Source organism: Anas platyrhynchos, chromosome 15 (assembly GCF_047663525.1).
Source record: "Anas platyrhynchos isolate ZD024472 breed Pekin duck chromosome 15, IASCAAS_PekinDuck_T2T, whole genome shotgun sequence".
In the NCBI taxonomy this organism is placed as follows: domain Eukaryota; kingdom Metazoa; phylum Chordata; class Aves; order Anseriformes; family Anatidae; genus Anas; species Anas platyrhynchos.
The window spans coordinates 12,464,254-12,478,116 of NC_092601.1; the positions used below are offsets into that span (position 1 = coordinate 12,464,254).

The 13,863-nt window shown below is 39.1% G+C and overlaps 1 protein-coding gene across 4 annotated transcripts in view; it reads left to right on the plus strand.

The window, feature by feature from the left end:
• OTOA (otoancorin) overlaps positions 1-11,503 on the plus strand; it is a 36,891-nt gene extending 25,388 nt beyond the window's left edge. For 2 of the 4 annotated variants that reach the window (XR_011803689.1, XR_011803690.1), the window contains 7 exons: positions 1,853-2,040; positions 4,344-4,499; positions 5,813-5,955; positions 6,353-6,489; positions 7,062-7,159; positions 9,033-10,484; positions 11,083-11,503. Coding sequence is in view for 2 of the 4 variants with exons in the window: in XM_072024107.1 (XP_071880208.1) it covers positions 1,853-2,040; positions 4,344-4,499; positions 5,813-5,955; positions 6,353-6,489; positions 7,062-7,159; positions 9,033-9,225; positions 10,267-10,332; positions 11,083-11,111 (1,010 nt within the window). In the remaining 2 variants the exon portion in view is untranslated. The remainder of the gene's footprint in view (positions 1-1,852; positions 2,041-4,343; positions 4,500-5,812; positions 5,956-6,352; positions 6,490-7,061; positions 7,160-9,032; positions 10,485-11,082) is intronic. The other 2 variants (XM_072024107.1, XM_013098507.5) reach the window with 2 other exon arrangements.
• The last annotated feature ends 2,360 nt before the right edge of the window (positions 11,504-13,863 follow it).

Below are 13,863 nucleotides of genomic sequence, written 5' to 3' on the forward strand. Positions count from 1 at the left end.
TGTGAGCAAATCGTAACTGAAGTAATAATTACAGTGACAGTTCTTACATCTATGTCTACGCCAAGGAAAAAACACAGGTGATGCTTAAAGCAGATTGGAGCATATGAGGGCAAAACTCATTTGTTTAAGGCAAGTTGGAGCATACAAGGAATCATCTGTCCAAAATGCTACCAGAATGGAGCAGCAGTGGTGGAAAAAGAATTCAAGTTGCTTACTTCACAGCACTGAGATGTTATAATATATTACATTTTACCATATTATAATATGTTCATCAAACTAAATATGATTATATAGTAGAAGGAAGAATGAAATAGCATCAGATACAGGAAGTAAAGCCAGGAGTCTAATTAGTATTTCCCTCTGTAATAGTGCCAAAGTTGCAAATAATATGTTGCAAATAATAAAATCAATATTTTTTTCAATGAACAAAAAATAATAGGTTTTCACGACTTGGGGAAGGGAACTGCATTGTGTCTGGATGCCAGTATTTACATGAGAAAAGCTGACCTTTTTGCAGCATGGGAAAGTGAAACAATGCAGCTTCAGAGGAGAGCACATACAGAGAGAGCAGAACATCAGCTGGTACACTGCAAGCTGAACAACATTTTCGTTTGCTCAACAGATTCAATCTTTTCAGTGTTCTACCCACTATTGCAGCTTCCTTTGATGCAAATAAATCCCTCCTCTGCCTCCTTTCAAAGTACAAATCTACTTTGTACATCCTCGCTTTATTTATCTGTGGGAACTTAGCTCAGACATAGCATCTGTGAAACTCTTGATTTTTACTGGTAATGGCCATATCTGAAGACATGTAGAGATTATTTGGTTTACTTCATTATTTAATAAGGTTTTCCTAAATTAGTGACAGGAGAAAGAGAAGTAAGTGAGCACATTAGGATTCCAGTTTCTGCTTTCCATCAATATTAGATGTAGATTACAAAGACCAGGTTTTGTTAAAATTCACACTGGAAAATGTCTCATTTGATCATGCATAGGTCCAGAACCTGCCCATAAATCAGATTTTTAAATGCAGGTTGTCTGTCCAAACAGTTGTGCTCTAAGTAAGCCACTCTTTCTCATTCTTGACATTTTAACAACCTGCTTGATACAGAGAACAAGCACTGTGCTCCTCTGACACATCCAGTTTCTGTCTTCACCTTGTTTAAATGTCAGGCAAGTCTTACAAGCTATACATCTCTGTCACAGTACTTTAGCATGAAGGGGCCCCTTGTGGTTGTTACTTTCTTATGGAGCTGGGTTCATGTATGTGCTGGTTGAATGTGAAGTTCATTCAACTGCAGCTTTTCTGGGAGATCAGGGGTGAACAGCCTTGGCGGTGGAAGGAGGCTTCCACTGAGGCTGTTGCAGAGATCTGTGTTTCGGTCCTACTGCAGCATGGCCCCCAGTGAGCAGTGCTTTTACTGCAGACTAAGCCCTTGTGTGGGTTTTGCTTCCTTTACAGAACTGGACTTGAAAGAAACTTGGAACATCTTGGTTGCTCTTAGCACTGTGCGCATTCAGTTTTTAGTGTTTGTTTTTTTTTTCCTGGCATTGTATGTTATAACTGTTCTGAAACACAGCTACTCCTCTTTTCTTTTCCAGCATGTACTGCCGTTGGAGGACAAAGAATGTACCTGATTTTTTGCAAATTAGGCAAATTCTGCTTTTGTATCCACTACATCAATGATGTAAATATTTAAAGAAATAATTTCATTGTAAGATAATTAGTTAATCAATATCACATTGGCTGCAGTTAATTCAGTCTGTCAGCCTCTTAAATTTTCCTGTTGGTGAATTTCTTTTTTGCAGTCTCCTTGAGGAAAACTCTTAGTATTTCACTTTTTTTTTCCAGATTGCTTGGGAACCAGAGCCCCTTCTTCAGATGAAATTATTAAATTAGCAGAAGCAAATGTCTATTGGTCAGTTCAGGAACTGAAATGCATGGATGCAAGGACTTTTGACAAAAATGTGGAACGTCTTGGGACTGTCTCTGGTTTTAACAGCTCACAGCTTATGGTGTTGAAGGAAAAAGCCAAGCAGGTAACTGTACTGTCTGTGAAAGAAAATTAAATCCATAATTTGGATTTAATTAAGGGCCTGGGCAGTATCTTTGTAATCATGAGTTGCAGTCAGAACAGTGGCTCTGACCATGACCTTTGGGTAAATAAGGCTGAAAGTGCAATTTTTAGAAGTGCAGCTCAGCTTTTAAAACTCTTGAACTACAGGTGCTCGAAGGGAGAGAGCACTGGTCAGATTTCTGAAAGCTGTCAGTGACTGCAGTTCTGTTTCTGCTGCTGTGCTGGGGTAGGACAACAGCCCCCCGTGTCAAATTCTTTCATCCCAAGACAGCCTTCCTCTGTCAACACGGAGATGTGTGGGTAGGAAAAGGGAAAAAAAATCCTAGAAGGTGAATGCTACTTTTATTATCTGAGATGGTGGAAACTAAAGTGTTTTACAGCAGTGCAATGTAACAGCGTGCTTACAGGTTGATAGCTTCTCTAGAGGAATTGTCTACAAGGTTAATATGCTCCTAGCCCAGCTGTATTCAATGCAAAGACACTGAAAGATACACAGATCTGTAGTGCACTGAATTTTGTATATTGGGTCTTTGTGGTAAGACAGACTGCTGCTGGACAAGGACAGACTTCCTATATATTAATTTGTGGAACAGACCTTAGTGTTACACTGAACACCAAGCATGAGAAATCAGATAGTACAGGCAAAGACTACAGCTCTCTGACATTATATGTATAAGATGCTGTTATATTATTAACTAAAGGGCATCTTTGATTAAATGTTTGATTAAACCAGCTTTAATTTCTCCTAAATTGATTTATTTACTCCAAAACAAACTACATACTACCCGTGGTTCCAAACTAATTCAAAAAGCCTAGTTATCAGATTGGGTCTTAATGAAAGTAAGCAGCTTAGCTCACTTGGAAGTGGAAGGTCTCCAGGCTCTGTGATAGTAACAGATGTATGGATTTGCATTCTCTAGGTGAATGAGGACAAAGGAGCGGTTCAGTTTTCATGTATTGTGTTTTTTATACCATTATGTCTGAGATTTCATCCAGCGCTGTCAGATGATGCTATTTATGAAACAGCTCAAACCCTGTATTTTATGACCTAGATCAGGAAACAGACACACAACATTTTTAACTGTATGTGTTTCGTGTACCTCTTAAACTAGAGAATTAGGAGCTTTAAAATCAGGATAATGTTTTTTACTGTCTCTTTTCTTTGGAAAAGACTGAAATTTCCCAGGCTTAAGCCCCTGTTCTGTTTCTTTATGATATCGTAAAACCAGCATAAAAGATCTGGTGGAAACTCAGTCAGGAGATATAGGTCCAGCAAAAGCCTCTCTTAAGCAAATCTTTAACCCAAGGGTCATAGTTGAGAAGAAACACCTCAGCAGCCTTGCGGCTGCTCTGTCTCAGATGTGTACATTGGTATGAACAGCACATAGCAACTCTGGGTGAGGATTATTTTATTCCAGAGGTCTGGCCCTTTGTGGGTTGTACAGTACCACATGCATCTTAAGGTGCAAACACTATTTAGTAGGTAAGTACAGAGAGATTCCTTCAGTGAGTCCTCACTAGCATTCACCCTTCCAGCTTTTTGAACAAAAGCTAGATCGTGGCAATCCTGAAAATAGAAAAAGTTTTTCCATGGAATGGTCAGCTTAGCCCAGGTCTGGCTTTTTACATTTATTTCTCTAGATGAAGTTAGCAGCACAATCATGTACTCGAAAACTTCCCTGTACCAACTAACATATTGCAACGTTGCTGAAGTATCTGAGACCTTTAAAGGGAACTTTTTTTCTTATACTTGTCTTGTTCAAGTTATTCCCTTCAGCCAGAACGTAGCATACTTTGTTTTTTGTTTTTTTGTTTTTTTTTTACAAAGGCAGTTGGCCACATCCTGCATGCCCTGAGAGATACTGCCCACCAACTATCAGCTAAATATTATTGACAGCTCCAGGTTCTGCAAATCCAGCTCTTGATGCCCTTTTGTTATTCCTTATCCAGACAGATCTTTTCCTGTAATCAAAATTTCCTTGGGGCTGGTCTGTAACAGCTTCTTAGTGACTGTAACTATATCACAGATAAAACTAGAAGCAGAACTCAGTTTAAATACATTGGTATTGATATTTTAGATAAACTAACTATTGTTAATGCAGAACCTTCAAAACCTTCACAATATCCGGTCTCTGCATTCTGTGTGTGAAGAAGCCTACATCAGGTACTGGGACTTTTAAAACCAAAGTTTTGGGGAATGGTTTACCTACAGTAAGATTCACAATGATCTAACAGATGCTGTACATTAATGAATCTGTTCTAAAGGTTTGGGGATCACTGTCAGGCTGGAAGAGTTACCATATTGTTTCTCTGGGGCGCATTGCTCTAGCACTCACTGAAGATGAAATTGAAGAGCTGGATTTACATCTGATCGACACCATTTCTGTATTGAGTCAGCAGACAGAATGGACTCCTACCCAAGTAAGTACATTATTGAATTTACTACTGGATTCGTAGTAAATTCTAGGTCCTAGAGGACCCCTTTTTGGGACTCAAGTCCTAGAATCACCCAGGAAACTGATACAGCCACCCCCACCACTCCCTGCTGGTTGTCTTCAGCCTTGGCCCCTGCAAACAAGGGCTGGTAGGTCAGCACTGATGTCTGCCTGGCTGTTGGCTTCTCTGGTGAGATGGCCAAGAGGACATCAATAAGTATTAATTGTAGTGATGACCAACCTGTTCTTTAACACTTGCCCACCAAGTAATAGAAGAGGGTCAGCAGTTATTAGCAAATATGCCATTTGGATACTATGCTCTTCTCATATCCCTCTCCTTGAATAACTTCTAGTTACGTCAATGGGCTTTGATATTAAAATGAGAGAAAGTTATAGGTTTTTATTTGTCTATGTAATTGGTAGCATATTTCTGACTTACCACTCGGTTGCACAGATGCTGGCATGGTGGCATCCAGCTTTGGCAGGGTATCACAAGTCTGCTTAATAGATTCATTTTCTGAGGAGCATTATCAGAAGGAAGCACTTGGGAGGATTTTATACAATAATAGTTGGCTTTTGAGATTTCTTGCTGTCAGTAAGAGTAGCAACTTAAAAGAGATTAATCTCACCCAACTTCAACTGTCTAAAAGACAGGCAGCTAGTTTAAGCTAGTTATTGCAGCTTACCATCTCAGATACATTAGGATCCCTTGGAAGACTAGTTTCTTCCACTGACTTTAGTGGCCTATTTAAGCTAGACATGCAGTTTGTAAATGGTCAGTTTAGGATGAGCACCATCCTAAGTGATTTAGGTTTGCAAAGACATTTTGGCACCTACATCCCATTCACATCTGAATCTTAGTCCTAAACACAGGTCACCATCTATATGTGACACTTATATCAGGTTGTCCTGCCTTATTTTAGAAAACCTAAAAATTTCATGTTGATCCCCTTGAGTAATTTGCATTTCCTGCTTACAATTTAATTGAATTGGGCAGTTCTGTTAGGCACTTCCATGCACATTTCTTCTGGGGAAGTGGTTCATTGTGACCCAGCACAAGACACACTGGATTCTTTTAACTTGCTTTCATTTCAGAAGTGGCCATGTTGTAACCATGCTCTGCTTAGATGCCTCACAGAGGTGGTACCTGTTCTAAAGGCCATACAAAACTCCATTTAATTATGTTGGGGAGGATCCATTGTAAGACTCCATAGTTTCCAGTAAGACTTTGAGGTTCTAATACCAAAACCTTCAATTATGTTCACTCTGTTCATGCCTAATATCTTACTATTTTTGCAGGCAAGATCTATTTTGCACAGTTTTCTAGAAGACTCTGGCCAGACAATGAGTACTTTAAAAAGCTTTGATTTAGTTGGATTAGGAGCTATTCTCTGTGTTCTGAACTCCACAGAAATCATGTCCATAAGGAGTGTTGAATTCAGGTACCGCATTTGATACTTATGAAATATGTATTAGTATTTCTATTGACAAAATGCAGTTTGTTTTCCTTCGAGATTTCCGGAGCCAAAAGGCCTCTTTTAGTTTGCACTTTATATGTTTTAAGAAAGGCAATAGATGTTATGGAAAGCATACAGTAGCTGTTTAAAATATAATCCATTTTAGATTTTCTCTACCGTTTATATTTCACCAGTCAAATATTGCACTGAGAAACTTGGGCTTTTGCTCAAAGCATTAAACATTTCTGTGCAGCATTTGTACATATATTTTTAACTTTAAAAGAGGTTTACAGTCTTGCTACTGCAGACTAAGTATGTTCCAAGCACTTTTAATACTGCATGTGATTGCAGCATATCATATTAACCTTGTTGCCTTTTGCAGTGCTGCTGTTGCAAGAATTGGCCTGTTGCTGTGTAGCACTCCTGTTCTGAGGCAGTTTAAGAAGATGGCAGAGTCTGTGTTTGGAACTGCAACCAGCTGGAATGGCTCAGTATTACAGGAGATTGGTACTATAGCAGGTAACAAACTTCAGACTAGAGATGGTAATAGTTGTGAAGAAGTATTATTGAGCATTAGGAGACAGGTTCATGTAGTAATGCATTTTTCTAGACTGGCAAAATATTTCTTCCAGGGAGGAGTCATCTGCAGGGATGGATGTTCAGCAATTTCTGTAATGCTAAGGAAAAGTCGTGGTAGTCTCCATAAGGTGCCTTCCATTGTGCTTTTTTTAAACTTTCCATTAATTTCACTTAATGCTTCCTAAGACTTCTTGTATCAGAAGAAGCTGTGAAACAGCATTCCTGAATAACACTGCTTATATTTTTGTAGATTTAAACACATCTCCCCTCAACTGTCTCTTTTAGAAGCAAAAGAGTTATTTAATGGTCCCTCGGGTAGTACAGGTTCCGTACCGATAGCTAAGGTCGGATTATTTCTAATATTTGCATATAATGAAAGAGGCGAACAAAAAAAATGGTATTTTTTTTTTATGAAACACTGAAGAAATACATTTATTAGATATTTTGTGCAAGAGCTTAAAATTTGTGTTAGCTGAAAAGTCAGTCTAATAAAAAACATATTACCTTTGCAGGTGGTTTGAATGAGGATGAATTAAAAGCTTTCGATAAAAACCTGATGCCATATTTCCAGCCAATAGCAATAAGCCACATACCTGGTGAAATTTTCCAAGTAAGAGCTTTATTAGTGAAGAAGAAACCAAACGTATGTAAATTCTACTCTCTTATGAATGAACTGCAGCACTGATTTATGGTTTGGCTTGGGGTTTCAGCAAAAATTTTTCTGCGGTCTGTTAAGTGAGAGACAGTCAAAGATCTGAAACATTAACTTTCAACTATATCATCTGTATTTGTGATGAACATAAAATATGTTAAACAAGCTTTTTTTTTTTTTCTTCTTCAAATGCATCCCAAGGGAAAAGAAAAGATCTAGGGTCAGAAAGCACAGAAAGGACTCTTTCTTCTGACACTGTATTCAGATCTGAGCTTTCTTCTGTTTATTAACATTTGCAGAGATGCTATCACAGCTACACATTTCTCTGCTTGACTACCTAAGAGCCTTTTTATTATCTTAAAATCTGGCACCATTCTCCGGAGTTGGCTCTGAGAAACAGATTGTACAAGCAGATACAGATCAGAAAGGAATTACATCTAATTAAACCTGTTCTGAATGTGGACCAGAAATTAGAACATGGATCTTGAGATCATTGCCCCAGACATTATTTGACTTAGTGACAAGATTAATATTCTGCCTAGGCTGGTCTCTGTCAGATGCTTGGGCAAGCAATATACTTCTGGACAGATGAGCTAAACAGATAGTTAACTGTGTCAGGTTCCATAAATGAGAAAAACTCCTTGAACACTGTTCTGCACAGTACCACCAACAGTTTAGATAAGCTTGAGATGTCCTTAGTCAAACTATCTCTCTGGAAAACAGGCAAAGCTGAGGGTCTACATCATGTAAAATTTCTTTCAAATAATGTACATTTTTGTTAGTAAGAATAGTAATGATACTACAAAAGGTGCTTAACAAATAACAGGCAAGCTTCCCAGAACAGTTTTCTGCCTTTGAAAGATTCAAAGCAGAATTTGTGTTTACACAGGTCTTGTATAGGGCTGCATACATTATTCAGCTTTTGATTTATGAAAAATTACATGGTATTATGGACCTTAATTTAGTTTAAAAGTGGCTTATCTCAACATTTCTGGACTGACAGGCATTTATTTGAGCTTACTAGTTTTAAAATAGTACACCATTTGCTAGATAATGAAAAAATGGGAAGGGTTTACTCCATTGTCTGACCTACTTGGAAGGGGAATATAGTCCCTTACAAAGATAAAGTAGAACCTGGATGCAGAACTGTTGCAGCACAGACAGCATGTTGTACAGGAGGGCTGCAATTCTGGTGACTGCAGATCGTTAGCTGGAATCCAAGCCATCCAGCATGGCCAATACATGCAGGCTTTAACGACTGGTTAATTTGTGTGATACAAATACTGTAAAATTATGATTTTTGTGTTCGTTTATAAACACAAGTTTTAATATGACCAAAGTTGGAAGATTTGCAGTCTAAAAGAGGAAAATGAATAATGAGATTGAAACATATTACTTTTTTATCTCACTGCTCTACTGATAACTCAAATCAAAGGTCAAACATAGGTTTAAGAGAGTTCTCTTGGGAACAAATATAAGAGGAAACAAATGAAAACACAAGAGGATGCACAGCATCATCAGTCTTTGAACATATCAGAAAAGAACATATCAAAAAAACTCCAGTTATGTATTGAAGCAGTGTCCAATATAGTGTTGGCACAGAAAGCCTCTCAAGCTTTCAGACCCAAGCAGCCAAGACAAGGGCGTAAGATAGGTGAGTAGCCAGTGAAGTAAATGAACAAAAAGGTATTTCTAAGCTCTGTATTTCTATAGAAATACAATGTTGAAGGCTGTTTCCCCTCATTCCGAAGGCAAAATAGTGATTCCTTACCAGTGTTGGAGCCACTAGTCTATCAGCAGCTTAAATGACTTTCTGACTTTTTCCTCCCAGGCATTGTCCCCAGAACAAATAGCAAACCTGGGCCCTGAAAATGCTGCCATGGTTACAGGATCTCAGCGTAAGCATCTGACTGTATCACAGCTTCAGAGCCTTCAGCTGGCGCTGGATGGAGCCAGGACAAGCACCCCAGAGGTACCCAGCACAGCTTGTGCACCCCCAGTGGGGCAGACCCCAGCTCCAGGCGGTGAGTACAGCCACTCCCCTCTCCTGCTTAGAATGGAGGCCACTGGTGCACAAGTGGGACAGGTATCTCAGCACCCACCAGGATCATTCACATCTTCTGAGGGTAGACTAGAGTGAATTTTCTAATCAACTTTTTAACTCAGGCTTCCAATCATGCACCTGGCCAAGAGGAGCAGCAAGGATGGTATTGGATTTACCCACAGCAAGAGATAATGGAGGAAGATATATCAGCTGGCTAGCACATCACATTGTGCTAAGCATTAGCTTATGTAGAATGTAGTCCGAAGCAGTGATCTTTCCCCTCTTCTTTGTTCCCATATTCTTTGCCTAAATAATTTAGAGCAGGTTCCTCCACCTCTGGACCTTCAGATCACAACCTTTATCTGCAGCAGAACCTGGTTTGCAGAGCTGCAAGTGGGAAAGGAGGTAGCACTGGGGTGGATTAGCACCTTTACCCAGGCTTGACCTTGGGCCCCTGGAGCAGTTTTTTCTTCTGTTCCCATCCAATTTGGACTGAAAACCTATTAGTACCTAGGCTTCTTGGTTTAACTTACTACTTCTCTATATTGCAGTTTATACTGGGCAAGTTATGTTGGCAAGTGTATTAATGGACATTTTACATTTAGTGATGTTTTACACAGTCAAGCCAGCTTTGAGAAGTTATTGCTGTCAGACAGCAAATGTTGTTCTTTCCACTGCCGCCAGTGAGAGAGAATCTGTGAAGAAAAGACAGGGATGCCGAGGTGCTAAAATAGCAGTAAAGGTGGCTAAATTACTCTGATGCCCTTACAGGAATTAGAGCAGGTCTTCCTGGAAGCAGCTGAACTGTGCTCTCAGCCCAGATCTCTCATGCACATGACACGTTTCCCCTGTAGATATGCCAAAAGGAGGAGTTTCCTGGGTAAAGATCACCTGGGTTCTTAAGCTCCTCATTCGTTATTCCGAGTATACTTCTCATTCTGTACTACCCCTATGGAATGCTTCTTTTAAGAACTGTGTCTGTTAAACTGAAGTTGACCATTCTGAATTATATCATTTTTAGAGCTGCTGAATCTCATTGGGAGGATTGAAATGTTGGATTTTGCTGCTCCTCTCTATGCTGGCTTAGGTAAAACTGCACTATTCTGAACTGTGTCGCAACACTAAGGCATAAAGCTTTCTGTTTTTTAGGTGCTTCCTGTTTGAGTGGCTTCAGCATCTGGTTGTGTGCCATGTTCATGCTGTGCGTGCTTTCCTGAATCTATCATTGCTAAGCTTGTGGTAAGTTTTATTTCAGTTGGAAGTATCTTTATAATAGAGACACAGTTCATCTGCAATAGTGATGGCTTAACACTTACACAACAGTGTGAAGGACTGAGAGATCCCCTTCCTGCTTTGAATACAGAACATATTCATGTTCATATTCAGAACAATTTCTGAATAACTTTTTTTGTATTTTATGTACCTCTCTTAGACCATCTTTGACCCTAATAAAGGGGAAAACATTTTATCTCATGTTTACTGTAAGGCCAGCCTTAAAAAAAAAGTATATTTAAAATTCCATGCAACACCAATCCATTAGTGCATTTTATTTGGAGCGTGTTGTCGGTATTAAGCTGTATTTCGCTTGTTCCAGTCCATTGATAAGATTTTATTCCACAACTGCTGTGATAACCTCCAGCTAAATGAATGTTGCCATTAACTGTTGAGGGGATATTACAATTTTGACAGAATAAAATTTAACAAGAGCACTGCTGGACTTATGTTATAAATGCTAGTTAAGCAAACAAACGCTGAGTGTAACACCAGAGCATTTAAAGACTGCAAACCAAGGTATGTCAAGAGATCTCATTTTTTTTCTTTGCTTTTTGATTTTCAGTGTCCTGGAGCTTACAAAGCAGATACTAAAGAGAATGCAGCTCAGCACAAATAGTAGAATGAAGAGGTTTTCAAATGCCTGAGTACAACCTGATTAATTTCTTAAAAGCAACACCTTCATCCATCATTGTGATGTGAAGCATCCCCTTTTCCTTGCTTTACCGTTAATGAGTAACACAGGAGTTCCCTCCAAGTGCTTCAGAACACATTTCAAAACTGGAAATGCCTTATGTGTGTCATGAGAAAAAAACTTATGCAGTCCTTTTTATGTTGATTAATTTGGTTACACTATTTTATCCATCTGTTCGGTTTTCTTTTTATACTTTGAATCATTCCTCAGGACAGAGGCTGTCTTTCTGTGTGACGTAGTAGAAACCATGCTGAAAGTTACTGCTGTTGCAATAAAATAATTTCATCTCTGGGATGCTGTTTTAAATCCTGCTCAGCTAAGAAGTGGTCCTGTGTGAAATACCTTTCAAACTTTTATTTGTATTTCTTTGTGGCAAACATCAGACGTAGCTTCTTAGTACTGAAAGCAGATTTAATTTTCCTGTGGGTGGGGAAGGGATAGGATCAGGGCTGGAAGGAAGAGGCTCCCAGCTTCTGCTGGGGAAGAGCAAGTGTTTGCTGTTGCTGCTGGGAATAACAGCTCCCACCCCATCCCCAGATAGTCTGTAATTCCTGCAGCAGCAGAAGCCAGCCTGATTTTCAGGGCTTTGTTATTGGCAAAGGAAGCAGTAAGAGCATGGCCATTTTTCACCCCCTCCTGTTCCCTCTTGCCCTTTAGCAATCTGTTTCTCTCTGAACTGCATTTGCCTATCTTTAACCCTAGCAAATATGACGTGATGTTACAAGTACTACTATGCTGTATTTTATAAGCAAAGAACTATTATTGTTGCAAATTGCCTTGCACCCTTTTCTCTAGTGCCAGTGATAAAATTCTAGCTTGTTCTCAGTGCGTTTTCTTTTCTGCGTGTAAACAGTAGATTGCAGCATTTACTTAAATAGAAAGAAATTTGTATGATCCCAGCAAGTACATGCAAACACCCACCAAAAACCAAAAAAGCTTCAATCGATCAAATACATTATGAAGATTTATCTGTTTTCTCATCTTAAAAAGTCATGCCTCATTTAGATGTGAAAGTACTAAAAGGTTGTTTCATTTATAGAAATTACTTGACCTGAATTCTGTGTGTATTTCAGTGAAAATGCAGGAGAATATTTTCATAGTCAAGACGAGAGTCAGCGTTTCCAGTTCAGCTGTGTAAGTCAGATACGTGACTTAGCTATATCAAGCACTTCAGAAATCCATATGAGCTGAAAATGATCTTCTGTCAATGTACCTGGTAGTGATTCTGTCTGCAGTTATGTGAGTCAGAGTTCAGCTTTTAATTGGAGCAGGAGTGAGCTCTTTGTTTTGTGCCATCTGTGCTGTGATTTTTTTTCAAGCACAAGTGCTCTTAAATAGCTGAACTCCTTGATTATTTATTTATTTTATTAAATTAATAATTATGTTAATATCTGGCATTGCATTTACATTTAGTCAAAAACATCTATTTCTTACAAGAGTAGCGTAGAAAAGTAAATGCAGAGCACCTACTTAAAGTCATACTTGGTTCATGGTGAGAGGACAAGCTCTTTTTGGTTTGTGCGATGGTGTGAGCATCTTGGATGGTGAGTATTGGAGAAATGCTATTTTACTTTTTCTAGTGCACCTCTTACAAAGATAACTGATATAACAGTTCATTCTGCAAAAACTGTGGTTCGTGAGATGCCTTCCTCAAAACTCTTGAAAATGAACATCTGTGAAGAGAATGGGTGGGGAGGAGAGAGTCAGAGAGCAGTAGCGTGCACAGCATCTAGTCTGCTGTCCATGTAAGTAATCAGCTGTCCATTCACAATCTGGCATGATTCCATTGCTAAGAAACTGAAACACATACGCTTTCCTTTTTACTCCTGTAAACCACAGAATCGCTTACTGCAGGCATCCGTGCCATATGATACTGCTAGCCACAAGCGCCTGTCACCAGTGCTGCTGTATATTATATACAAAATACCCATTCTCTGGCATGTGTTCGTGGGAAAGATGTCTCACACTCCCCCTTTTTTCACACTGCCAAGGCTTTTGCCAGAGAAATGCTGTATAAAGTTTTCTTTGATCCTTAAAGAAATGTTGCTGTTTGTTTTAGATGTGGGTAACATTTGTTTACACCAAGCTTAATTTTCCCCATCCCCTTTTAGTTTTAACACTCTTTTTATGCTTTTCTCAAATCAAAATCAGTCTAATGCAGAAATCTGCTGTTGAATATGTCACGACACTAATTTTCTGCATACTCTGAATATTGCAGCTCTCCTCTCCACTTGTGCCTACTCTGATGGTTGCTAGGCACTGCTGTACATCCTGCAGGATATACGTCTGACTGTTGACAGTCTGACATGACTCTGGTGTAGGCCAAACTCCTCCGAGTGTTATGAACCACGTGACAAGTGGCTGTGTCCAGCAGGATGTCAGAGGAGGTATTTCATATAATTCATTTGATGGGAAGTAGGATTGTTAAGGGTCAGACAGAAATACTCTGTTGGCTTGTTATTTCAGTGTCTGCCACCTTTGTGTCCAGAATCATGTTTAGAAAATAAAAAAGGGCTACTTGTTTGGGGTCCCTGGTCAAAAAATTATCCCTACCACCTGGCATTGGGGAAATCCCACATTTCTGGTATCTTTAAATCCCTGAAGATAAGGAAACAACTACATATCCACAGTGTCTGAAAGATGTCCCTCTAA